At 39.2% G+C, this 25,698-nt stretch overlaps 1 protein-coding gene across 1 annotated transcript; it reads right to left on the minus strand.

Moving 5' to 3' along the window:
• Positions 1-5,065: 5,065 nt before the first annotated feature.
• PRPH2 (peripherin 2) lies at positions 5,066-23,596 on the minus strand. The gene is made up of 3 exons (XM_032796218.2): positions 23,016-23,596; positions 18,647-18,893; positions 5,066-5,807 (listed from the first exon to the last, which is right to left on the minus strand). Exons 1-3 carry the CDS (start codon positions 23,594-23,596, stop codon positions 5,571-5,573), a joined length of 1,065 nt encoding a protein of 354 aa, XP_032652109.1. The 3' UTR covers positions 5,066-5,570.
• Positions 23,597-25,698: the final 2,102 nt, after the last annotated feature.

The following is a 25,698-nucleotide window of genomic DNA, read 5'->3' on the forward strand; positions in this document are numbered from 1 at the left end:
AAATTAAACCTATAGTGTCATAACTTCATGGAAAAGGGAAAGAAATTATGCAGGGAATTTGTAGCACCAGGACTATCTCTGTCCTTGGTTTATTTGGACAATTGTAGAATAATTGCAAAGCAAATTAGCCATGCAGCTGCACTCACATTTTGCATGCAAGATGGTTTGTCTACATTTTTTATAAGCTCTGGCTGTTAAGTCTGCGACTACTGATAATTTAATGTGCCACTAGGATAAATGGGACATTTCATTCCTCTTAGAACTGTTTTTTGTCTACCGAGCTACATTAGTTTCTGTGCAAAAGGCTACTTTTGCAGCTAGAAGGGCTCAGTTCTTTTTTTAAATGGAAGTTTTGCGTTCTGCAGAATATGAAGGTGTCTTGGTGCCAGATTCTGAGTTTGTGCAGGGAGTTTAACACACCTTTATCTAGGATATACTTGGCAGAAATAATGGTTTATTTAGCATGATTATTCACTTCTATTTCATTGGCAGGTTGTCGCATTCTGAAGCTATTTCTGTGATCTCTTACTTCTAGAATTATGCTTCATTTTTCTTCTTTGCTTTTTAATGGGAGATCTTACCATGACAGTCAGTTTGGAGAAGTATGTCTCTCATACTTGACCTTTCCTATCCCACTGAAGCAAAATGTGGTGCGTTGGTCTCACTTTCCTATATCCTGCTGGTTAAAGTTGTTCTTAGTGGGTTTCAGGTGTGCCTGGTGTCTTCTGATTTCTGTTTCTAGTTGGTCACTGATTCTGTTTTGGGAGGGAGCAGTTTGACATATTCATTCTCTCTCTCTCTCCCTCTCTCTGTTGAGATTCAGTAGCCTCATGAGGGAGTGCAAAGCTTTAATTAGATGATCCACTGCAAGCCTGCCAGATAGTCCTTTTGTGCCGACTTTTCATAGTGCATTTAATTCTAATGCTGGCCTTTTCTGGAAGTCTGATTTTTCTGCAGCACCAGTCAGAATAATTATTTACTAATGGTGACACTGACATTCTAGTGGGCTAACATCCATAAGACAAATTGATTATGACTATTTTAGGAAGCCATGTCTGGTGGTTTAAGTACAGGATTGGGAGCGCACAAAGCTGGGTTCTATTCCTATGTTTGTGAGCACACCTACCTTGAGTACATTTTGAGTCCTAATTCATTAATGTTTGTAAAGTACTTTGGGATCCTCATATAAATGCATCAGTCAGTGAACATAATAGACGTGAAGTAAAATCTTGTAAAAGATTGCTACAAGTAAGACTAGTTCCAATTTAACTGAAAATAAAGAGCTCTGCATTTCCTCACTGTTTATTTACCAGAAATAACTTTATCTAGGCATTCATCTCCCAGTAGGGGACCATTATCACATGACTCTTCTCTTCCTCTAGCCTTATCTCTTAATTAACTAATCCCTAATGCTCTCTAATTTTTTTAAGTAAGCATGTGATCTGTCCTCATTTTACATTGACTCAGTTAAGGGCAATGATTTTTTTAAAAAATCTAGTAAAAAGTCAGTAGAGTGTTGTCAGAATGCCTTTTTCTTTATTCCATCCTTGTAAATTGTCTTTAACAATTGCAGTTATTCTGGGGAGCCTAATATAGCCTTCCTATGCTACTTGCTAAGCCGCACCCACACAGAGAAGGGACCATTTGTTCAGTATTATCGGGTGTCCAGGGTAGTGTAATGCATGAAGGTTAATCTTATAAATTGTATTAAGGTTACTTAGGAACTATTTGCTCTGAGGAAGTGGTTTATGTTTTCCTCTCTCGAACGCTTTTTCAAATGAATGTTCCATGTTGGTCAAATAAATGTAATTGATAAAGTAGCCTCCTTTGCTGTGTGAATTATGTTTTAACAGTAAATGGCTGTTACTTAAGTGTTTAAAATTTAAAACGTTAAGCCAGTTTTCAAACCTAGATGTCTGAAGTTAGGCTTCATTGAAGGTACCTTAAAACAGGGGTTCTCAAACTGCCAGGTTATTTACATAGCGGGTCGTGAGCTGTCAGCCTCCTCCCCACCCCCCAACCCCACTTTGCATCCAGTATTTATAATGGTGTTAAATATATAAAAATTGTTTTTAATGTATAAGCGGGGTTGCATTCAGAGGCTTGGTATGTGAAAGGGGTCACCAGTACAAAAGTTTGAGAACTACTGCCTTAAAACAAAGTGATCTGATTTGTATTCATTTTGGGCATGCCCACTTCCTACTGAAGTCAATGTGAACTGTAGGTGCTTCAACACCTTTTGGAAATCAGACCTAACTTCAGTCACACAGGTTTGAAATCTTTATCCTTTATTATTATTTTAAATTAACGTTTAAGTGGGGTGTTTTTTAATGCAATGGCTCTCTGGGTCAGATTTTTTTAAAAAAAAGTTAAATTGAATTGTAAAACCACTTGAATTGATTTTCAGAGACCCTGCAGCTATCACTGACGTCAGTTGTGCTTTTCATCACTTCTGAAAATCAGGCCTGGGAAATTATATTGTTCTTGAGGTCATTGGGAGCTGCTGGGTACCAGCACTTTTTAAAGTTAGACCATTTAATTAGGTGCCTGAATGTAGACTAAAGAGTCTTACTTGGGGATTTTATGCTTGAAAGTCTTGACCTTAACTCCTTTTTTGAATTCTCATTAATCATTCAATTTTGCATACACAAAACTCCCAGTGATGTGAGTGGAGAGTCTTAGGTGCACAAGGAACTCAATGAATCCAGTGCATTGTGTTACCAATAAGAAGTGGGAGAGTTGGAAGTGTGTCTGCACTTCCTTAACCTATCCAGAAGCTCAAGATGTGGAGGATATGTTTTTTCTCAAAGTATTGTTCACAGGAAGGAAGCTTTCCAATTATGAAAACCTATAAAATAGGGCATTTATATACAAACTGAAGACCTTAATTTAGAACCCAAAAGATCAGCTATCATGCAAATTAAGGAAAAACTGTATTCAACTGTATATATTTAACATTTTCATTTAACAAGTGTTTTTCTTGCAATATATTTTAATATGTAAATTTACATTTGCAAGCAGCATATATATAGATCTATAGACCAGCATTTACAATATCACAGATTCTCTGGTTTCTGACTGAGATTGAACAAATAAATATATTACAGTTTATATAATACAAATCAGTCATCATACAATCCAATAATAATCATAAAATATTAGAGACTTTCCTTAAGTGGAAAACTTTCTTATTCAATGTTAGCATATTCAGTGTTTGATTTTATTTGAGCCCATTTTCAGTAACCAATAAACCCTATTCTCTCTGTGTCCTGACACAGATCTGTCTCCTACAATCTGTCTGTCCATCTAACACAATGAGGCAACTGCTCTTGGGATCAGCTTTGTGATGCTTATGGTAGAAGCAGAAATGGATACAAGAGAGCACAAAGAGCCCTCACAAAGGGAGAGGTCAGAATCCTTGTCATGAAATTCTTCATCTGGGTCATCTTTTGCAAAGCTTTCTTATTGATAGATCTAGACATAAGAAACACTAATCAACAGCTTGTCATTTGCCATGGACCAGCTGAGATGGGCACTAGATCATGTGGTTTTCTAGCTGAGGAAGGCGGCAGTTTAACTTTGTGCTATGCACAATGTTCCTCAGCAAAGCATGAATGGTAGCAAGTGGAGTTTAGCATGGACTTATCTGTTGATGCCCTCATGCTATTTCTGTTTTGTGGTGTGAAAAGCTAGTTTGATTTTTCTCACAATTGCTTTATATCTACCTTGAGGAGGTAGAAAGGTACAATATGAAAAAACACCCACATGCAAATGACCTGTAATGTCCTGGACACCAAAATGTAGAATATGGCTTGACATACAGAACATCCATATCTGGCAAGTTAACGGATTCCATCTATCAAAAGAGGAGTTGTCCACTAGTTAAAATAAAAGTTACAGTAGCTGTGTTTCTGGAATACCACTGGGAAGAACCATTTAGGAAACATACAATTCATTAGAAAATATAGCTATTTAGTGGTACACTGATTAGGCAGCTGTAGACAAAGCAGTCAACTTCATTGGTAAAATGTGGTTCAGAGAAAATACCCTCAATTAGACCAAAGAGTAAAACTTTTGCAGAGAGAAGTTTAAAAAGTTCAGTGCCTGACCATTGCTGATGTTTAATTCTTTAGAACTGTACCTATACTACTAACAATGTGGGTTAGGCTAGGTTTTGCGCTCTACAGTTCGTTTCTTTGCCTGGGCTTGTCCAGCAGCTGTGCAAACAAATACCCTAGATATCTCTTTGCAAGAGCTGGCACTCAGCAAGTTAATTCTGTTTTATTCCAACTTCTTAGAGCCTTGATGTTTCTCTGGCTAGCACCATATTTTGAGTGATATAAAATGTGTTCCAAGTGCACCTAGAAGTAAGTCTCTGACAAAGAATTAATAGAATCACACCCTAAATTTTCTGCTTTTAACACCTTTTACGTTGTGGTAAGTGGTAAAGGAAATCAAAGGACCATAATCTGGAAAACTAATCTTCTCTGAGATTGGATTAGTCTCATTTTTTCCAGCAGTCTCAGGATAGGTTTAATGCATTTTTCTACTTATGGACAAATGGAATGGATTTGTAAATAATTTGTAAAGTTCCTCTAATGCTTTAAGTGTTAATTTCCAAGGTGCCATTTTTTGTTATGAGTTAGTTGCCAGGAATTCTTTGGAGAAAGAGCTTAGGTTTCATGTTTTTAAACATATGTACAGAATAACCATAACTGGCATATGATTGCTTGATTTCACCCATTTAGTTTAAATACAGTTTAAATTACTTTAAATATAAAATTCAATATCTACCATACTCCTTCAGGATATATGGCTGAAAATATCTGAGAAACATTAAGCATAAGCCTTATCTTAGTTATTGTCACGTTAGTTGCACTGTTCTATTTAATTACCATTTTTACACAGTGCATAAATTCTCAGTACAATTTTGTCTTTTATTCTGTTCATCTTGCGGTGAACATGAAAGAAAATACCATCTGTTAGCATGTTAAGAAACATCACATTGTATGAGAGATTTGTGATAATACCAGGTAATCTAAAAGTTATACACATTTCTGAAAAACTTTCACTCAGGTTTATTTTTAAAGATTTTACTCCACAAAATACCAACCTGTTTGCCTTTTAACTTTAAATATTAAAGTATGTTGCTCAAATAAATGTGTAAACTTGAATAAAAAACAATGAATTTTTCAAATTCCCTTTTTACATTACCAAAAAAAAAAACAAGGAAAGGATCACAAAGTGATGTCAGCCAATTTAAAAAAAATAATCTTTTGAAGTCTAACTGTCATGCAGATAGGTGTAGACACAACTGTCCTGAACAAGTGAGCATGGTGCCTTGAAGCCATAATTCTGGTCATTTCCCATAGAAGTTATGGAGACCTTTACACTCACTCTGAACATAGGTAAAGATATTATCCCAAAATGCACTATATAGCATACCCCACATATAAAAAAGTATGTAGAAGTATATACTTGTGATGGTTTATACATTTTTCTAAAATACGTATTCACAATTCTCAGTTTTTTTCATTTTTCTTTGATAAAGTCCACCTCAGTAGAGAAGCTCAACTAACTGTTGTGATGGCTGGAGTCTTTCCACCTTCTTCGCCTTCGGCCCCTTCAGAACCTGCATCCACCTGATTGAACTTACCAATCTTTTTCAAACTTTCTAATGTGGATTTGAAAGTGTCTGTCAGGCTCTGCTCCAGGAGCCACCCCTCGCTTTCACATTCAGGATCATCAGGATTTGCGATGCTTTCCAGAGCGGTTTGCAAAAGACGCAAACCAACCATCACAGATACCTGCATGGGATGCATTGGAAAACAGCAATGAAATGCAATAAACCCCTTCTACACATGCACACAGCTGAATAGCTTCACCCTCTAGAACCACAGAAGTAATACTCAACCTGTGAGTTGACTCTTGAGCCCCGCTGGTGGCATATGAGGCTCTGCAGTTCTGAGCAGCATTCCATTTTCTCTACCTGCATCTCAGGTGATGCCAGTGCAGTCCTAGGCACAGGAATGCTCTCTGATAGGCTTGAAAAGGCTGTGTAACCCAGAGCAGTGGTATGAGACTTCCTCCAAGATTAAATGAGTTGCCTGAACTCTGCCTTCTTTTGAGTAGCTAGGAGGAAGAAGAAAGTGGAGAGGTTCCCTCACCCCCAAAGGGTCAGAAGTGGGAGGCAGGATGGCGTAGCAAGGAGTGGGAGGAAGAGCAAAGACCCCAAGGAGCAAGGTGAGGAACGAGGCAGTAGAAAGGAGAAATTCTATTGCCTGGAATGAGGGAGGAATCACAAAATAACCACAAGATGAGGTCCTCTCATCCATGGTTTCTGGCATTTGGCTCACGCATGGTGGTGACATGGAATCTTGCTGAGGGAATACCCACAAAGTCAAGAAGTGGGTATTACAACATGTCAGGCTGCTGCCCAATGGTGTTTTTTTGTGTGTCAGAACTCAGCTTGTTGTAAAAGTGACTCTCCATCTCATCAGACTGCGGCTCTGTGGAGTATAGCCTTTCCAAAGGCAATGGAATGGCAAGTCCTGTGTCTCTGCACTAGACCTTAATAAAACTTATGAGCAACATCAGCTTTCATACCTTCAGTCTATTTTAACATAATACTTATTTTCATGCTGACCTTAATATCTTTGGCAAATATATTCGTATGATCAAGGAGATTATCCTGAACAAAAAACTAGTCATGAGGTCCAGGACTTTAGTGGGTTTACTGTGTGGACCATCAGCTACTTCATTTATAGTTCTATTTTCTTTTTATATTTAAAAAAATAAAGGCAACACAAGAAGCAACACCAGTGTATTTGTCACTGTTTAAATCTGAAAAAAAATTCTTTGGGTAAAATATTTACTAGTTCCAGAAGCCTGCATTATCTATTTTCTGTGGTATTAGGATGGGTTAACACCACTGACATCCACGGAGGAACCTATTAGGCCTCAACTCTGACTTCATATAATTGGATGGCTTATGGGAACCTTTTGTTGTTAAGAGTTCTTCTGTCTCCTAACACTGTTCTGAACTGCTCAGCTTCCTGCTGTGCTGTATTTATGGAGAAGACTGAGCTGTCTGAAAGACACTAGTAAGTGGAAGGAAGCACTGCCTTTAGAAGAGTGGGTGGGCTAAAAAGAGGAAGAGAGCGCAATAGAGTTAATTCAGAAACAAAATCTAGCCCACTTATTAAAAAATCTCATGGCTTTTGTTTAATAAGAGTAGAGTGTTAGCCCCATTATCCTGCCAAAATTCCAACCGCAGTAACTGCATTGTCTTCTGAAATTCCCCTGCCATTTCAACCCAGTACAGTATTCCTCATCACTTCTTATCCTAAACAGTTGTGTTGTGTTACTGTAGGCAGTTAACACATTAAATCTTAAGCGCCTTATTTCATTGAAGGGATTGGGATTACTCTCTGTCTACAGCACAGTTGTAACTTAATTGATATTGGTAAAGTACTATTAGATTTTATGATGAAAGGAGTCATTGATGTGTAAACATTAGTATACATTAAGAGACACTTTAACTAAAGATAGGGGCAAGTTGCAACACTTCATTCCAAATTTATGTGATGGGAGTGATGCAGATCTGTGATTTGGTTCAGCCCTTTAGGATCAGTTGCAAAGTTCAGATCCAGATTTTGGACAACAATAAAGATTGGGGTGCCAAGATCTGGAGTGTCGTAAGACTAATCTGATTTTAACCATCCTGAACTTCAGGGTTATAGCTGAACACTGTCTCCAAATCCCTAGTTAAATAAGACTACTTTTGGTTACCCTTCAATTCCACCCTATAAATGCTGCAGGCAATTTTGTCTCCTCTTACTCAAGAATGGAAAGGGGGAAAAAATCTAACACAAACAGACTTCCCCAGTACTCCATGCATCTCCATCTCCAAGGGCAGCTGGAAAGAAAGTTGGCTATGTACTATAGAGTGCCTTTCATCTCCACTTTAGAATGGGATGTACAACAAAAAAGTTGTGCATCATTGCCCTCTACAAGTGCTTTCCAGAGCAGGTTCTGGAAGCACTGAGTATCTTTTCATGAATTCACAAAATAAAAACTTTAGCAACTGACACCATTTTATACCAAGATCAAAGTGAACATTAATTTACGCAAATAACTCTTAGACGTTAACTGATTTCTGTCAATCTTGAGGTCAATCCTTCCAATTTTGGACCCAATCCTGCCACCCTTACTCATGAAATTAGTGCCATTGCCATCAATGATTTACTGCTGTGAGTAAAGGTTTACAAGAATGGACCCAAAATGTGGCCTTCATATAACTGTACAGCAAGTAATTTTCACTGTGCTGCTCCATTGCTCATGAGCAGAATGTCTTTTATGGCTAGCTCATAAGCGTTCCCGCCATTTCATAGTGCACGTAGTTCTCCTCAACTGCTCTGAATTGTTTTGATATGGTTTTGGCAGCAGGGTCTCAGCTAGTGTAGCTGAAACAAGCTTCAGGCAAGGTTCCCTATTACATGTCCCAATTTAAGACTCCCTTTTCTAACCAGGTCTCATTTGGTGGTTTTAAAACTCTGGTAAAATTCTGAGCCCCAAAACACCTCTCTGATCTGGTCTGAGAGTGACTTGCTAAAGAGCAATACAATTCACATCTCCTCCAGTGGCTGAGCCCACCTTTTCCACCACAGTTCCAGCCTTGACTGTCTTGGGAGCTGGAGGTTAATGGTTGAGAAGTGAACTTGTATGTCCTGTATGATAGCACAGATCAATGGTCCACCTCTTGTTAAACTGAACTATTTGGTAAATTATCTACCATACATAAGCTTTTGTATAGCATCCATTAATAACGTATCAAGGTGCTGAACAGAATGGTTAGTTCAAGTGTCTCTGCATATTCCCACTTATGGGCTCTGTGTCACCATGTGGTGCCTTGAGGTAGAGCCGCCATTTAGCAACATTAGCTAGAACCCTCTTGCATTCCCCACTCCCCTCATCACTAGCGCTGAGGGAGACACACTGTATAGGGAGTGGACCACTCTTACCAACTCAGTTCCTTCTAACTGTGTGCCTGAATGGATGTGAACCTTTCCAGTCTCTCGAGAGCTGGAGCCTCTATCTTCTAGCTAGTTAGTGATAGCTTTGTTAGTGTAGTTAGTGTCTCTTCTTGGTTCTGGGTAATAGTTGAGTCGAAGAAACAAAAAGCCAGGATTCAAGCATTGTCTTTCCTTCTCAGTGTCGTCTTGGCATCGGATGACCACATGCAGTGCCTCATGTGCATGAGAGAAGGATACTCACCTTCTGGGTGTTCGGTTTGTCGGACCTTTACTCCCAGAATCTGCATGCGTAGGAAGATTTGTTTGAAGCTCCTCCTCCTCAAGAAAGAACTCGAATCTAGACCCTCTGGATCTGATCTGTCCTCAGATCCAGGGTCTAAGAGGCCAGTCTCAGCTCCTAGGGCTTCCAGTGGCCCCAAGTGACTGAAGGGTTCCAAGTAGCTGCAACCTTTGTTTGGGCCAGATTTGATTCCTGCAACTCCCTCAGTCATGCCCCGAGGCTAACATGTCTGACTCAAGGGCCACGTGATTGGTTTGACTGCCCCAGTTCTGGAACCAGGTTGAGAGATGGTTCGACCACCTTTTCCAGAGCTATGCCTCACAACTATTCGATTGTGACAGAATCCCTGTGGCCATGAGACCAGGGTCAGCTCCTACTTCCACTTCGGGATCCAGGATGAGTGATTTGAATGGTGTGTCAGAACCATGGCTGTCAGCACCTTCGGTTCTGGCTGTTATAGGTTCCAAAGAAAAGGAGACATAGGGACAAAGCAGCCACTGATGGCAGTGCCAGCTCCCCTGCATCAGAGTTATCAGAGCCTTCCAATTCTGACAAAGCAGTCATGGTACCACATCCAGCTTCAGCAGCAAAGGAGATGGATGTGTGTGTCATATCAGATCCAATGTCATCCAAATCTTCAGACCTGCTGACTACTCCTACTTCAGTTCCTGGGCTGGTTCTGGCCTCAGGCTCGGTTCTGTGAAGCTCTGCTGCTGTGGCAGCCCACATTCACCCTTTGACTCTGGTTCATGCATGAGATCCAAGTGTGAAATGCAACGTTTCTAAAAGGAGGCATGTTTCCCCAGTTCCAAGGTCTTCTTCCTCTTTTCCTGTTACAAAGAAGAGGCCAGAAGGTGTCATTTGCCTGTCCCCACAAAGTTGGATCTCCATACATCCCTCTGGATCCATTGTTATCCCCAGTGCATTCTATCTCTGATCCAGAGCAGGATCCTTACCAGGAGGAAAATGGGAAGAATGAATGTGGAAGAAACTTCTCACCTGGTATTTGATATCCTTGGTGCTACTTCAATACAGAATATCCCTACCAATGGTTTGCTACAGCTGGCTAAATCTGGGTGCAACATGCCTGCTCCTTGTCAAAATGTTTCTTAGAAACTCACAAGTTGTATCAGATACCCTCTGAAGAGTTTTCCTGCTTTCATATGCACCTAATTCACTGGTGGTAGCTGTTGCCAGAATCAGGAAAAATCTGGACAACCATGCTCCACCTCAGCTGGCAAGGAAGGGAAAAGATTAATCGGTTGGGGTGAAAGATGTTATTTTCGTTGTCTTTTGGTATTATGATGGTGAATGCTCAGGTGGTCATGGCTTGCTACCATTCATGGCAGAAGATCACATTGTTTTTACAAGACTTACCTGACAACAGAAGAAGGTTGGATAATGTCATTTTAATGGAGGGTCAAAACATAGCCACACATTCCCTGGGGGCCTTTTTTGATGCTTCAGACTCTGCTGCCAAGGCACTGGTGTCTGCTATGACCGTGAAGAGGCATACTTGTTTTTTTTCATCTTCCCTAACTCTAGATCCTAAGCGTAAGCTGGAGGAACTCTCCTTTGAAAAGGGAGGATCTTTTCAGTGATAAAAAGACAAAACATGTGCTGGAAAAACTACAGGACATGAAATTAGACAGCACAATTTCTAGGTAGATTCCCTCTGTTAGGAGGAGGCTTCTACTCCTTTCTGGTACTAGAGACAGTACTCGCCAGTCTTTGTCTTACTTTTCATCCAATCAGAGATGTCAACAATACCAGCAGCCTTCTGCCTTCAGGAATAAACGCAGAAAAAGGCTTTTGAAGCCATAGTTTAAATCTAAACAACGTGCTTCCTCATTACTGTCTTTGTGGGAGAACAATAAGCATCATTTTTGATGAGATGATCAGGAGTCAAGAAGCAGCAAATCAGGACCAGCTAACCTCTTTCTCTGGAGACAGACTAGCCTGCATATTCAATGCATCAAGGCAAGTTACATAGGATTTATGGGTACTAGAAACTGTAGCCATACAGTTTGAAAAACTGCCTCTCCCCAATTCACCCTACCTTTCCCTCTTCAGGGACCCCTCTTATGGGACTATTCTTCTTGCAGAAGTAGAAAAGTTGCTTTGGATAGGAACAGTTGCGGAGGTTCCCAAATGCCAGAGGGGTTAGAAGTTTTACTGCTGTTATTTTCTGGTGCAGAAAAATGATGTATCAGACAAGATCTCTCTAGACCCAAGGGATCTGAATAAGTACATTCGGAAGTTTTGGTTCCATAGTACCTTTGCTGTCAGTCGTGGATTGGTTTGCAACTCTTGATTTAAAGGATGCATATTTTCATATATCGATTCATCACAATCATCACAAGTACCTTTGATTTGTGCTGGTTGAATGCCATTTTCAGTATAGGGTGCTCTTATTTGGTCTCTCCACATCACCTGAGAAGGAGTGAATTGAATGTCCTAATAGCTGATCCACTTTTCACTTCTTTTCCTAAGGCCCACGTAGTTCTCAGACCTGATCCTAGGTGCTGTCCTGAGGTGGTGTCTGATTTCAACATCAGACAATTAATTTGCCATTTTTTTTCTTAAACTGCATTCCAATAGGAGGAATCTGTCCTACACACCTTGGATGCCAGAAGGGCCCTAGGATAGAACTAAAAGTTTTTGTAAATCATCTAGATTGTTTGTCTTATGCTAAACACCACATGGGTTATACAGTTCCTCCACAGATCATGTGTTACTGACAGTTACTAGCAAAAGTTCCTGCATCTACTTCGATTCCACTGCATTCCACTAGAGCTGTAGCTACTTAGATTCATAGACTCTAGGACTGGAAGGGACCTCGAGAGGTCATCGAATCCAGTCCCCTGCCCTCATGGCAGGACCAAATACTCTCTAGACCATCCCTGAGAGACATTTATCTAACCTACTCTTAAATATCTCCAGAGATGGAGATTCCACAACCTCCCGAGGCAATTTATTCCAGTGTTTAACTACCCTGACAGTTAGGAACTTTTTCCTAATGTCCAACCTAAATCTCCCTTGCTGCAGTTTAAGCCCATTGCTTCTTGTTCTAATCTTAGAGGCTAAGTGAACAAGTTTTCTCCCTCTTCCTGTGACACCCTTTTAGATATCTGAAACTAGCTCTCAATGTCCCTCTCAGTCTTCTCTTTTCCAGACTAAACAAACCCAATTATTTCAGCCTTCCTTCACAGGTCATGTTCTCAGACCTTTAATCATTCTGTTGCTCTTCTCTGACCCTCTCCATTTCTCCACATGTTTCTTGAAATGCAGTGCCCAGAACTGGACACAATACTCCATCTGAGGCCTAACCAGCGCAGAGTAGAGTGGAAGAATGACTTCTCGTGTCTTGCTCACAACACACCTGTTAATGCATCCCAGAATCACATTTGCTTTTTTTGCAACAGTATCACATTGTTGACTCATATTTAGCTTGTGGTCCATTATGACCCTTAGATCCCTTTCTACCATACTCCTTCCTAGAGAGTCTCTTCCCATTCTATATGTGTGAAACTTCCTTCACTTCTCTTAGGCAGGTGCCAGTTGCTGAAATTTGCAGAGCTGCAAGCGAGCCTTTGGTGCATACTTTCACTAAACACTGCTTTGAACTTGGCCTCTAGGGTGAATGATGGATTTGGCAAGGCAATGCTTCAGTCTATTGAATTAGGATCCTGTTCCTACCTCCAGGTTAGTTTCAAGTACTGCTTATCAGTCTGTCCCATAAGTGGAACTATGCAGAGCCACTGGAAGAAATTAAAGTTACTTATTCGTAACTGGAGTTCATCAAGATGGCTCTGCATATTCACACTTCTCTCACCCTTTCTCTCTTTGTCAGAGTCTTTGTTGTTTCTGGCATTGTGGTGGAAAGTGGCAAGTGTGATCCACAGCCTATATAGCCTCAGAATGTTGGTGATGCAGAGGGGAGGGGAAGGAGCTGTGAGACCCTTCTAGCAGTGTCAGCAAGAGTAAGATTCTACCACAAGGTGACACAGTGCCTATAAATGTGATTTATGCAGAGTCCTCTCAATGTACTCCAATTGTAAGAAACCAACCTTCATATCTTCATGCCAATGAAATGTTCATCTCATCAGCAAAATCAATGTAATTGGAGTGGAGTCTCAACTTCAAAAATACCCTTTTTGGTGCCTCACTGGTATACATTTCAGCTGTAGATCTTTAGCTTATTACAGTCCATCAGAGAAGTAGGGATTGTTGTTGTCTGAAAGCTTCATAGGTTCCATTGATTGTCAATTGCCAAGAGGAGATCAGCAAACATTTGTGATAAATATTAGTTTAATTAGCACCTTTGATGTCATGGATAGTGAAGCTTTGTTAACGGTGCTGCAGGATCTTGGGGATGCCTAAAGCCATCCCTTGACTGGTTTTCTTGTTCCCTTTTTTAAAGTTCTGAGTTGTTAATCATTGACTCTTTTGTCTGGTCAACGTATATGTGAGATCGCTTAGTGAGGAGGTGGGGATGGTCTTGGCAGCTATGCCATCAGTATAATGACAATATTCAGCTTTAAATCTTCTTTAATTCCAACTGTGCGGGGTCTCTTCTTTCTCACAGTGGTTGACTGAGCGAGAAGGCATACTCAGCTGACTGAGGATCAATTCATATGAGATAGGTATGCTGGTGGGCAGGGAAGTGTCACATGGCTCTCATCATGGGCTAATGGTGACTGCTTGTTCTATTGAAGGAGTGAGCTCAACTTTAGCCAATGGAGTCATTTTAGATCTCTGGCTTACTCCTAGCTCTTTTACCAATTGTATTGGGATAACAGACCTCCTTTCACTGCCCTAGATGTCACTTCAATGATCCATGTCTATGTTACATACTTGTTAGACTTCTGGAACATGCTCCTTACGTTGCTACCTTTGAAAGTCTCTAGGAAGCTTCATCAAGTGTTCAATGAATCTTCATGTTTGCTTTTCAGGCTGAGTCATCCAGAGAATATCCTGCGTGCTTCAAAGGCTCCATTTGCCTCCAACTTGCTTCAGGGTCCAATTCTAAGTGTTGGGTTTACTCTTATACCACTCTTGAGGCCTACCTAAGAAGCCACCTCTCACTCTGAGCCCTTGTGACAGCTGAGATCCATGTATATCTGTTTTATACCATGTTTTTTGAAAGTAGATATCAGTTGAACCATCTCTGCTGGTAATCTTTTGTTTGCATTCCCTGGACAGTCCTTAGGTCTGGAAATTTGCTCTCTGTACTGGTTAAAACAGGAAGGAAAAGTCACCAGTGGACCTTTAGAGGCTGCTTTTGATTCTGTTTCCACAAAGGTAAAGCCCATCTATTTACCTAGGATTTATCCTGAAGCAGATTAGCCAGAAGGTGGTTTGAACTTTTTTTTTTGTTACATTCAAGACTGTCAGTTATGTAGAGACTCTAAATGTTCCCGGAGGATATGGCATATCACATGTTTTTATAAACAAGCAATGGAGCTTTAATACCTAACAATTTATTCACTCTTTGCTTTTAATGTTTCTCATAGAAGCTTGAAATCAAATGGTATTTACAGTACTTGTTCATGGTTCTAAAGACAGAACGAGTCAATGCTGCTTTGATCTTCATTCCTTTCTCTGAGTACCAGTATCACTAATACAATCGGAGGGAATGCACACAGCTCTGAAAACTTGGCATGGTGTTTACTACTTAAGTGCTGTTGCAGTGCACCTAGTTTGAACTCTCACTGTTTCCAGATACAAAGCAAAATAGGGAAGCTATGGTGGAATTTTTATTTGGCTTCTCAGCCACCCCGGCATAGATGAAAATAAAGTGAGAGAAACGGCTTTTGTAACGGGAAGTCATGCCTCACCAATCTATTAGAATTCCTTGAGAGTGTCAGCCAACGTGGACATAGTGAGCCAGTTGATATAGTGTACTTTCACTTTCCAAAAGCCTTTGACAAAGTCCCTTCCCAACAGCTCTTAAGCAAACTAAACAGTCACAGGATAAGAGGGAAGGTCCTCTCATGGATCAGAAACTGGTTAAAAGAGAGGAAATAAAGGATAGGAATAAATGGTCAATTTTCCCCAGTGAAGAGAGGTAAATAGCAGAATTCTGCAGGCATCTACACTGTGTGACATTCATAAATGATCTGGAAAAGGGGGTGAACAGTGAGATGGCAAGGTTTGCTGATGATAGGCAAGGTTTGCTAATGTATCCAAGATAGTTAAGTACAAAGCTGACTGTGAAGAGTTACAAAGGGATCTCATTACACTGGGTGACAAAATGGCAGATGAAATTCAATGTTAAGTGCAAAGTAATGCATATTGAAAAACACACTCCCAACTATACATACAAAACGAGGAGTCTAAATTAGCTAAATTAACAAAACAAAACAAAAGGATCTTGGAGTCACTGTGGTTAATTCTCTGAAAACATCTGCTCAATGTGCAGCAGGAGTCACATTAGCTTTACAATATTAGGAACCATTAGGAAAGGGATAGATACGACAAAAACTATCCTAGTTCCACTATATAAATCCATGGTATGCTCGCATCTTGAATACTATTTGAAGTTCTGGTTGCCCCATCTCAGAAAAGATATAGTAAAATTGGAAAAGGTGAAGAGAAGGACAAGGAGAATGATTAGGGGTATAGAACTGCTTCCATAAGAGAGGAGAATAAAGAGATTGGCACTGTTCAGTTAAAAGAGAGAGATCTAAGGGAAGGGGATATGATAGAGGTCTATCATATCATGAGTGGTGTGGAGAAAGCGAGTAGGGAAATGTTATTTACCCCTTCATATAATACAAGAACTAGGGGCACCCAATGAAGTTAATAGGCTGAACATTTAAAAAAACAAATGGAAAAAAGTACTTCACACAACACCCAGTCAACCTGTAGAACTCATTGGTGTGAGATGTTGCGACGGTTCAGAAAGGATTAGATACATTCATGGAGGATAGGTCCATCAATGGTTATTAGTCAAGTTGGTCAGGGATGCTATCCTGTGCTTTGGGTGTACTGAATCCTCTGACTGCCAGATGCTGGGACTGGATGACAGAGGATGACTCACCCAATAATTGCCCTGTCTGTTCATTTCCTCTGAAGCATCTGGCATGGGCTACTGTCAGACAGGATACTGGGCTAGATGGACCATTGGTCTGACCCAGCGTGACTATTCTTATTTAGAATTTGAAGGATACTTCCCTCTCTGATTTCAGTTTGTAGGTAGGCTGAATTCTCACCTAAGTTAAGGGGTCAGTGTCCGTTTAGTACTATTACTCAGTATAGAATAGTCTTCTCCTTATTTAATACTGACATGAATTTAAAGAAAGAACTGACATGTTATTGTATAAATTGGTGACTGCTTGTTTCCTAGATTGACTACTTTTTTCAAGGACGCTATGTAATCATAGCCTTCCCTTTGCTAAGCAGGGGGATCATCATAAATGTGATTCTTCATCTGGTTAGACAGGGACTTAGTTCTTCCAGAGCATCCTGTTCTTGGTAGCAGAGGGAGCTCAAGATCCAAATCTGGATCCCCTGCTCTGACACTACAACACCAGGCCAGCCACATATGAGGTGTCCCATCTTAAAACAATAAATAGAGCCCAGTATTGCCATTGTCCATGGTTGTATTATGAGTGTCGCACTGTTTGGTGTTTTTCAGGAGCCCCAGTTCCTCTGATTGTATGAAAATCACACCTTTCATTTAAAAAACGAAAGAAAAAAAATTCCACCCTTTATTGCTACAGAGAAAAGCTTGAAAATGTGACCTGGCTGCACCCTGAAGGCCTGGAAACAAAAAAGCAAATAATGATTTCCGTCAATTTCAATACTTTTGGGGCCTGATTCATGATTTAATTTATATTTAATTAGCATTACCATATGGTCTGCTCCTCAATCCTGTAATTCCCTTTCTTTTTTCCTATACATCAGTATAAATAAGAAACGTATTTCCACCCCCGTTTGTAACATCTCTTGGTCTTGATGTTCCATAAAGATGCTGGTTGATTTTCCCCCAAATTATGTTTTTACAAGAAGCATCAATATCAGCCACGGATGGTGATTGTTCGTTTAAAAAAACAAAAAATCCTGCATGTTCTGCTTTTCCTTTGGGTACGCAAATTATTTTTAAGAAGGAAATTGAAGGTTTCAACTGTATTTTCCAAAAAACAGCAAATTTAGCCTTTTAGAGAGGAAATAACATATATGTAGACAGCACACCACCACTTTATATTAGGGCTGTCATAATTCTTTGATTTGTATTTATTGAAACTTAAAGTAACTCCGCATCAGAATGAAATATTTAAAATGGCTGCTCCCTGCTGGCAGCAGCCATTTTAGGTATACTGCAAAGTATGCTTCCTCATATTTCCCAATCCTGGACTGCACCCTTCCCTGGTGACCTGACTCCCTCCTGCTATCCTGGCAGGCTCCATACCCAATCCCTCATATTAACTCCAGCTAGTTCCAGCCGATGCTCTGACTCCATTCACATTCAGTATTCACTAAATACCATAGCCAGTTAGCCGGCATTCACCCAAATGCAGAAAACGTCTTCCTCACACTGTACAGAACGTAGCTTAAAAACAAAACTCCACTACTGGGAATGGTGTCCAGTAATGATTGCAATGTGCTGTTTTTAGACACCTAACCAATATACTCTATGATTTTTAGAAGCAGAATGGAAATGAATTCCTGTTCTATATTTAGCCAAGTCAACGAACCTATCCTTTGTGCCCAAGTAGTTTGATAGAATCAGTCAGGAGGCCTAAACAAAAATCCTGGACCTGGACACCACTGAACTTTGTGGTGTTTGGACTCTGAATCTGGCTCCAGATCGAAATGTTAGGGATGACTTGAGCTCTTCACTGAATTTTACTTTCACTCTCTGCTCCAAAATACACTCGCCATTTTTGACTTATGGGTTTAATATTTTTGACTCTCAGTTGTGTGACTCTCTCTCTCTCTCTCTCTCTCTCTCATTATTTTCTCCTAAAATTGTATTTTGTATTGAAACAGAAATAAAATCTGGTACCTTTTTCTTTCTGACAATTTATGCGCTAGCATCTTCCATGATATCTCAGTACAACTCTGGGAAGAGGGGTGAGTGTTATATATTAACCTGTTCCTCTGTTGGCTGGCTAATTCTGATGCACAGCACAACATATTGTAGGCCACAAAACAAGCATTAGCTATTATTTTAGATTTGACATCTATAGATTGGTGGATTATTTATTTTAAATAGCTATTTTAAATGAGAAGTACATTTTTTAATGGATGTTAACACTGTTTCTACAATCACTGTCCTAATCGCACAGACATAGATGGAGAAACTGCCATGTCAGCATGTTACCTCAAAAAGCCAGACAAAGAGGACAACGCCACCCATGGAGCTCATCATGCTGCTGTAGTAGAGCAGAAGTGCCTCCCTGCAGCCATGGTTCCATAAGTTGAGCTCCTCTGTTTGATAGTTGTAGCTGTAGTGAGCCGAGTTGTTAGTGACTTGGTACTGGATGCAGGGTCTTGGGGAACTCGGATTGCAGCAGCTGAAGGGGACTCCATCAACCAAGTACTTTCCATCCACATTGCTTTTAATTCGACTATGAACAGGCAAAGGGCAGAAGAAAGTGTAAATGCAAAGATAATATTCAGCTGAGTGAGAATTTTAATACATGAGAGAGGGGGAACCAAAGGCAAAATAATTTTCCCCTAGTTTTATGATCTTTCTAAAGATGCCTACATCCTCCATGTATACACTCATGTACACTTACCATGAAAAGCCTGAACCTGTTTTTCCACTCCACAGACCTAGGCCTCATCTTTGTTGAAATAGCAACATTGCATTTCCAGTGATATGGGAAATTGAACAATGTGAAAGACGGAGGTAAATTTCGTGAGGGGCAATTGGAGAGGATTACTGCCATCCGTGGCCATGGATAAAGATCTACCCCAGTCACTGGGGCAGTCGTACCCAACAAGACCTCTAATCCATCATCTTTTCTTTGACAAGGGCCAATAGTAGGGTATAGTAATTCACTTTAGTGAAAGTTACCCAGGATTTAAAATAAGTGTGCTTTAGCAATGAGATGTACAAGAGCGTTTGAAGTCTGTGCAGGAACTATTGACATGTTGTGCTCCATTTTTGAATTCAGCACTCAATAAAATAACCGTTTCGTCTAAATTATTTGTGCCTCAGTGTGTCCAGCTAGATATTTGTAAAGCACCCAATCACTGTAAATATCTGTGCCTGCTTCCACCAAAAATTGGCGAAGGACAAAAAGACTTTGAGGGCTGGGACTCAAGCTGGGGATATTTGCTGATCTAACACCTTAACATTTGGTGCCCACGTGAAACAGACTTTGACATGTGAAGTGTTTAAAAACCTTTTGGGAAATTTAAAAACCCTGAAATATCCTCCTCCATCACCTGTAATAGCCAATGAGGGCTATATTTTCAAAGCTGTGCTCCGTGAGGGTGACTGCAAAACATGTGTGTGTGTGTGTGTGAGAGAGAGAATTGACAGCCAAATGGGTAGCAGAATGCACAAATAAATGGGTTTGTAGGTGCAAAGCTTTGAAACCATAGCCTAAATGTCTCTGAATACCAAACAGAATCCAGTTCTGAATGTAGCATGCTTAGGTTCTGTTCTAACTCCCATTGAAACGAACACCCAGGATCCCTTTAATTTCAGTAGACCATGAAGCATGTTTAAAAAGAAAAATCAGATGCTGTGTTAAATCCTAGCTCCATTGAAATCAATACGAGATTTGCAGTTGACATCAGTGAGGCCTGGATTTCACCCTAGATACACATCCTGTGACTATATTGAGTCCTCTGCAATACACACCTCTGAATTAAAGATCAGAATTGGGCCAACAGACTCAACCTGATGGGTAGCTGAACTTTTTTAAAAAAATTATTTTACTTCCCATCTGAGTGTTGGGCAAATCTACAAGGAAATTGCCAGAAATCTCATATTCCTGAGCAAGACCCTATTTTTAAACACAATATAATCCTGTTTTCTCCCAGTACTTTGCCCTTCTGTTGTTGATGGATTAAGTTACAGCTCACAGATCTTCAGATAATGCTAGCAGGGTGAACATCTCATTATGTTTTCAAGTAGTTATTTATATCTAAGGACATTTTCCGCAACTCAAAGTGCTCCCAGGTTAAACAACAAATAAAAAGTGTATTTGTTATAATGTCACAGTTCAAAATGCTACAGAATAATAGTTGTGTGTGTCTTCTAGATTTTGAAAAGCAGCCAAAATAGCAAGCAAGCAAACAGATCACCCAGGGTTCTAGCTTGGTTCATGTGAGAATATTAAAAAAAAAAAAAAAAAAATCACTTCAGTCATTTAAAGTTACATAAATTATTTAAAAAAAGACTTTCTGGCTTAAGGCATTCTTTGTGAATCAGTAAAACATTATAAATTGATTACATTTTAATGAAAATTCCTAGGCCACTGTTCTTAAATATTTAACTTGGCAAAGAGGTTCCTGGGTGTTCACACTGACATCTTTTTTTTAATTCAAAAAGTTAATTTGTTTGCACTTTTTTATTTTTATTTATTTATTTAAGAGTGGAATTTATGTGCCTGAATTGATCTGGAGATTAAGACGTTTCTATACAGCGACCTCCAAGCTATTAAGGTGTTTCTGGTCAATAATCTGTTCCAACTTCTATGAAATACTGAAGCCATATGAGGTCAACATGAACTTAACAGTAGTGTGTCATATGCATTTACCGAGATCTCAAGGACATATTTATTTTATAAAAGAAAAACAGCAAAAAACATTAAGGGCTGGTTGATTTTAGTTTTCATTCAGTCTGAAGTATCAGCAAAGTCTGAAGTAAATTAATAAAAGGCAAAAAAACCCACTACACCATTATGGCTATTGCTGTGTCCTCCTTTCAGATTCTTGGAGTGATCTCATGTAACTTTTATCACATTTCAGTGGAGCTTTGACAGTTTACCCCAGTTGAAGGTTTGCCCCCTCTCCCAGAGCTGTAGCCATTAAAGCGCAGCACTGGGAACCCCAGACAACTGTGTTCTAATACTGGCTCTGCCAACGACTCACTGGGTGTCCTTTGGCAAGTCACTTAACCTCTCAGTTTCAGTTTCCATAATTGTAAGAAAGGATTATTTGTCCCAATTTATCCATCTTCCTTGTAGGAATGATGTGAAGGTAAACTCACTAAGGTTTGTAAAAACAGTTTAAATACTTAGAAAACTGTATAAAGTTAAGAATTATTTAATCTTATTCTCTTCTCCAGTCATAAGGATTTATAGGCTTCATTTTCTGTGCATCAAGAAAATCTGAGTACCTTCACACTGATATTCTCACTTTTGTTTTGTCAGATACGTGATACTCATGGGTTTTATATTTTAAAAGAATTACAGATAATGTTGACGATTATATTCAGTTACCTATTTCATGAAGAATTCAGTAGATTTTTTTCTTGTATTTTCCCTTTAATTTCATATCATCTAAGGGTGGGGGCAATTTGTTCACATATTAAAGCCCCTCCCCCACCCCACAAAGACAACTAGTTGAAACTACTGTACTAAAGGACAAGCACCGAACCCCAAAGGTTGGGCAACAGTTAATAGCACAGCATTGTAGAGAGAGTATAATAACCCATTGATGGGAAGTAAAAATTAAAATGCTGAAGAGATAAACAACCTTGTAGTTTTGATTTAAAAAAACAATTAATAGTAAAAGAAATACACTTCAGCTTGCTTTCATAAAGATGAAATAGTGATACAATGCCAGAGTTTAACAATTCCAACAGTTCTGCAAGACAGGGTCCTTTCTGACAGTAAGTCAGTGTTATTCAATGGAAATTCTCTTCAGGACAGGTAGAGTTTAATACTTTGTTATTCAGGTACTCAGTTTTTGGAGAAAGCAGGGAAATGCTCTATGCAACTGGGTTTATGACGTGGAAGAGCTGAAATATACATAGACTTGGAAGTATTATATTTTTATCAATAAAATGTCAGTAAACATTGATTTCACTATACACCCACCCACTGATGAAGAAATATTTCCACCTATAATAATCAAAATGTACAAAGAGGAAAAGTAAGAAATGCTTCCTGAGACCATGTTAGAGTTTGATTTAAGGATATTTATTTTGTATATTTTAACATGCAATGTTGACAATTTGTGTTCCAATGGTTATAAAGCTTTAACTTTTTGAATCAACATCTGTTATTAAATAATTGTCTGACACCCCCACATAATTTCCTGCAACTGTGAAAATTTAAACTTTTTAAAAATGATTAAACCAACTATTTTGTGCAACTGTGAAAATTTAAAACCAATAAAAATGCTTAAAAATAAACAATTGATTAAAAAAATGAAGTGAGTTCTTCCAAGCCTAAATATACAAAAGGAAAGCCTGTTGAATGGCAAATAAAACTTAAGGTGTTTTTTATATGTTCCTTTAATATTTAAGGCTGTATGAGAAGAGGATAATATCTCAAAGTATTAAATTTTAATGTTCCAGATAATGTGGGATGAACTTATCAGGAGATAGTCATCTGTCTGAGACCTTGGAATATTGGTCTCCTGATTTAAAGTATACATGGAGAGAAAACCCATCCTAACCAAAAGTAGTATAGCAACTCTATACTTCCATCTCTCTTTCAATGTAAATTTTTTTAATGTGAGATGTAATGTATGTAATGTATAATAAACCACATTAAACAACTTACTCTTTAACTTCTTTGGAGCCAAAATCCAGGTATCTATTGCTGATCCACTGAATCTCAAACCAGTCTCTGAAACCATTGTTTCCACAGCATCTGAACTCAATTTGGAGCATGTCAATTGTCTTCTTCATGAAGCATCTTCCTGGGGTATCTGTATCCCTGTAGAACTTCATGCCATTCTTTAGCCCATATGCTAATGTCGTCTCCAGAGAGCCCCTCATGAGAAAGCAAATCAGAGCAATGAAAAAAATGAAGAAGTTAAAAAAGAAACATACCACCAGGTAAGGTTTCAGCAAAGGCTTCCACTTTGCAAATTTAGTTGGATCTAGAGAATCATAGCAAATTTTGCCAGCAAGAGCATTGAAGGCGCAAGATAATATACCCATCAATATCAAAGAATTGGGCACAAGATGGCTTTCAGAATTGTCCATCACTTCACTTCGCTTCCGGAGCTCAATTTTGAGGAATAATCCCATGCTGAAAACAATGATTCCTGCAAACACTGAAAACCAGTTCATGAGCCATAGTCCCTGAGCTAGTTTTACCCTTTTCTTCTGGTTGAATTTGACTTTTAGTAGTGCCATCTTTGTAATACTGAATATTAAAAGATTCCACGGTATTACTCCTTTTCTTGACTGAGCAAGAAAATTTAGAGAGAACTATTCAGGCCTTTAAAAAGACTCTGTGTGGCATACTTTTAAGTGAGCCATTTTTTGGTCCTTCCATCATGAGCTCCCTAACCTAGGACCCAAGCAAGCAAATAACAGAAGTTTCAAATTAACAATTGCACATTAATAGAGATAATTTGCAAATAGCACCTACACCTGTTTCTGGTGGTCACTTCCAACCAAAAGAGAAACAGTCTCAAAATTTCAAACGAGTTGATCTGGCTCTACAAGACGTCATTCTAATACCTTTAATCAGGTTGATCCAATTTAGAGAAATCTCTGCTAACAGATAAGCAGTGGAAATAATCCCTCATTTTACTATTTAGTGGATTTGTGCCTTCATATGATAGGTTACATCGTACTAGAATGTCAAAGCCCAGAAATATAAAGAGATGCTTGTTACCAGATAAAGAGAGGTCCAAAATAAAAAGCTATATCAACAAAGAAAAGCATGTTGTATATGACAGTCTGAGTTACTTGTACCTACAGATAGAAACACCATTCTAGTACATTCTCTGTTCACCCTAGATGGCTTACATGTTTTGTTTTGGGAGCAGTTAAGGACATCATTTTTAGTCACCTAAAAATTTAAGCTTGTGGAAGCCCTGAAAGAAAGTAGACTATGACTAGCCCTGACAAGATAGTAAAAAGCACCATCAAATACACTCACTAAATAAAACATAGCCTAAAATCCAGGAACATTTGTTTGAGTCACGAGCAGTTTACTGGTTAATTGTGATGGGCTAAGGTGTGGGAGAAAGATTTGTCAAGAAGGCATGAAAAATACTTGCCTTCAGTGGAGTTACACCAGGGATGAATTTGATTAAGAAGGGAATCTCTGCTTCATCATCACTAGTTAATACATAAGTGCTATTTTAGTCTTTGAGACTCTCTACTGAGCATTTTAAGAAGTATACAGAATGGAATACAGAATCCAGGGAGTCTCAACCATTTTCATTTTGTGGACTAATTGTTCATATAGCGATTTGAACAGAAAGGGAGGTGGCTCACAACAAGACATGCTTACATAACATCCTTGTGGCAACTATAGCACTTGCTTACACCGAACAGCAGCATTAGTAATTTATGTATGTCATTTTAACTGCCTTTTATGTTATAAATAGACTTGGCAGAATTCAATTTTTATAGTTTCAATGCATTTTAAACATTTTTCTATTTTTATTAATTTAAATTTTCACAGTTGTTGGAAATTATGGGGCATTACACATAAGAACATAAGAATGACTGTACTGGGTCAGACCAAAGGTCCATCCAGCCCAGTATCCTGTCTACTGACTGTGGCCAATGCCAGGTGCCCCAGAGGGAGTGAACCTAACAGGTAATAATCAAGTGATCTCCCTCCTGCCATCCATCTCCACCCTCTGACAAACAGAGGCTAGGGACACCATTCCTTACCCATCCTGGCTAATAGCCGTTAATGGACTTAACCTCCATGAATTTATACAGTTCTTTTTTTAAACGCTGTTATACTCCTAGCCTTCACAACCTCCTCAGACAAGGAGTTCCACAAGTTGACTGTGCGCTGTGTGAAGAATTTTCTTTTATTTGTTTTAAACCCGCTGCCCATTAATTTCATTTGGTGGCCCCCTAGTTCTTATATTATGGGAACAAGTAAATAACTTTCTTATTCACTTTCTCCACATCACTCATGATTTTATATACCTCTATCATATCCTCCCCTTAGTCTCCTCCTTTCCAAGCTGAAAAGTCCTAGCCTCTTTAATTTCTTCTTATATGGGACCCATTCCAAACCTCTAATAATTTTAGTTGCCCTTCTACGAATCCTTTCTAATGCCACTATATCTTTTTTGAGCTGAGGAGACCACATCTGTACGCAGTATTCAAGATATGGGCATACCATGGATTTATATAAGGGCAATAAGATATTCTCCGCCTTATTCTCTAGCTCCTTTTTAATAATTCCTAACATCCTGTTTGCTTTTTTGATTGCTGCTGCACACTGCGTGGACGTCTTCAGAGAACTATCCACGATGACT

This window comes from Chelonoidis abingdonii, chromosome 3 (genome assembly GCF_003597395.2).
Source record: "Chelonoidis abingdonii isolate Lonesome George chromosome 3, CheloAbing_2.0, whole genome shotgun sequence".
Lineage (NCBI taxonomy): Eukaryota > Metazoa > Chordata > Testudines > Testudinidae > Chelonoidis > Chelonoidis abingdonii.

Coding starts and splice junctions, on each gene's coding strand:
- PRPH2 (XM_032796218.2), bottom strand. CDS start 23,596: ATGGCACTACTAAAAGTCAAATTCAACCAGAAGAAAAGGGTAAAACTA. Junction 18,894..23,015: donor GGCTCCAAAGAAGTTAAAGA/GTAAGTTGTTTA, acceptor GCCTGTTCATAG/TCGAATTAAAAGCAATGTGG. Junction 5,808..18,646: donor TCTTTGTCTGGCTTTTTGAG/GTAACATGCTGA, acceptor CATCCCATGCAG/GTATCTGTGATGGTTGGTTT.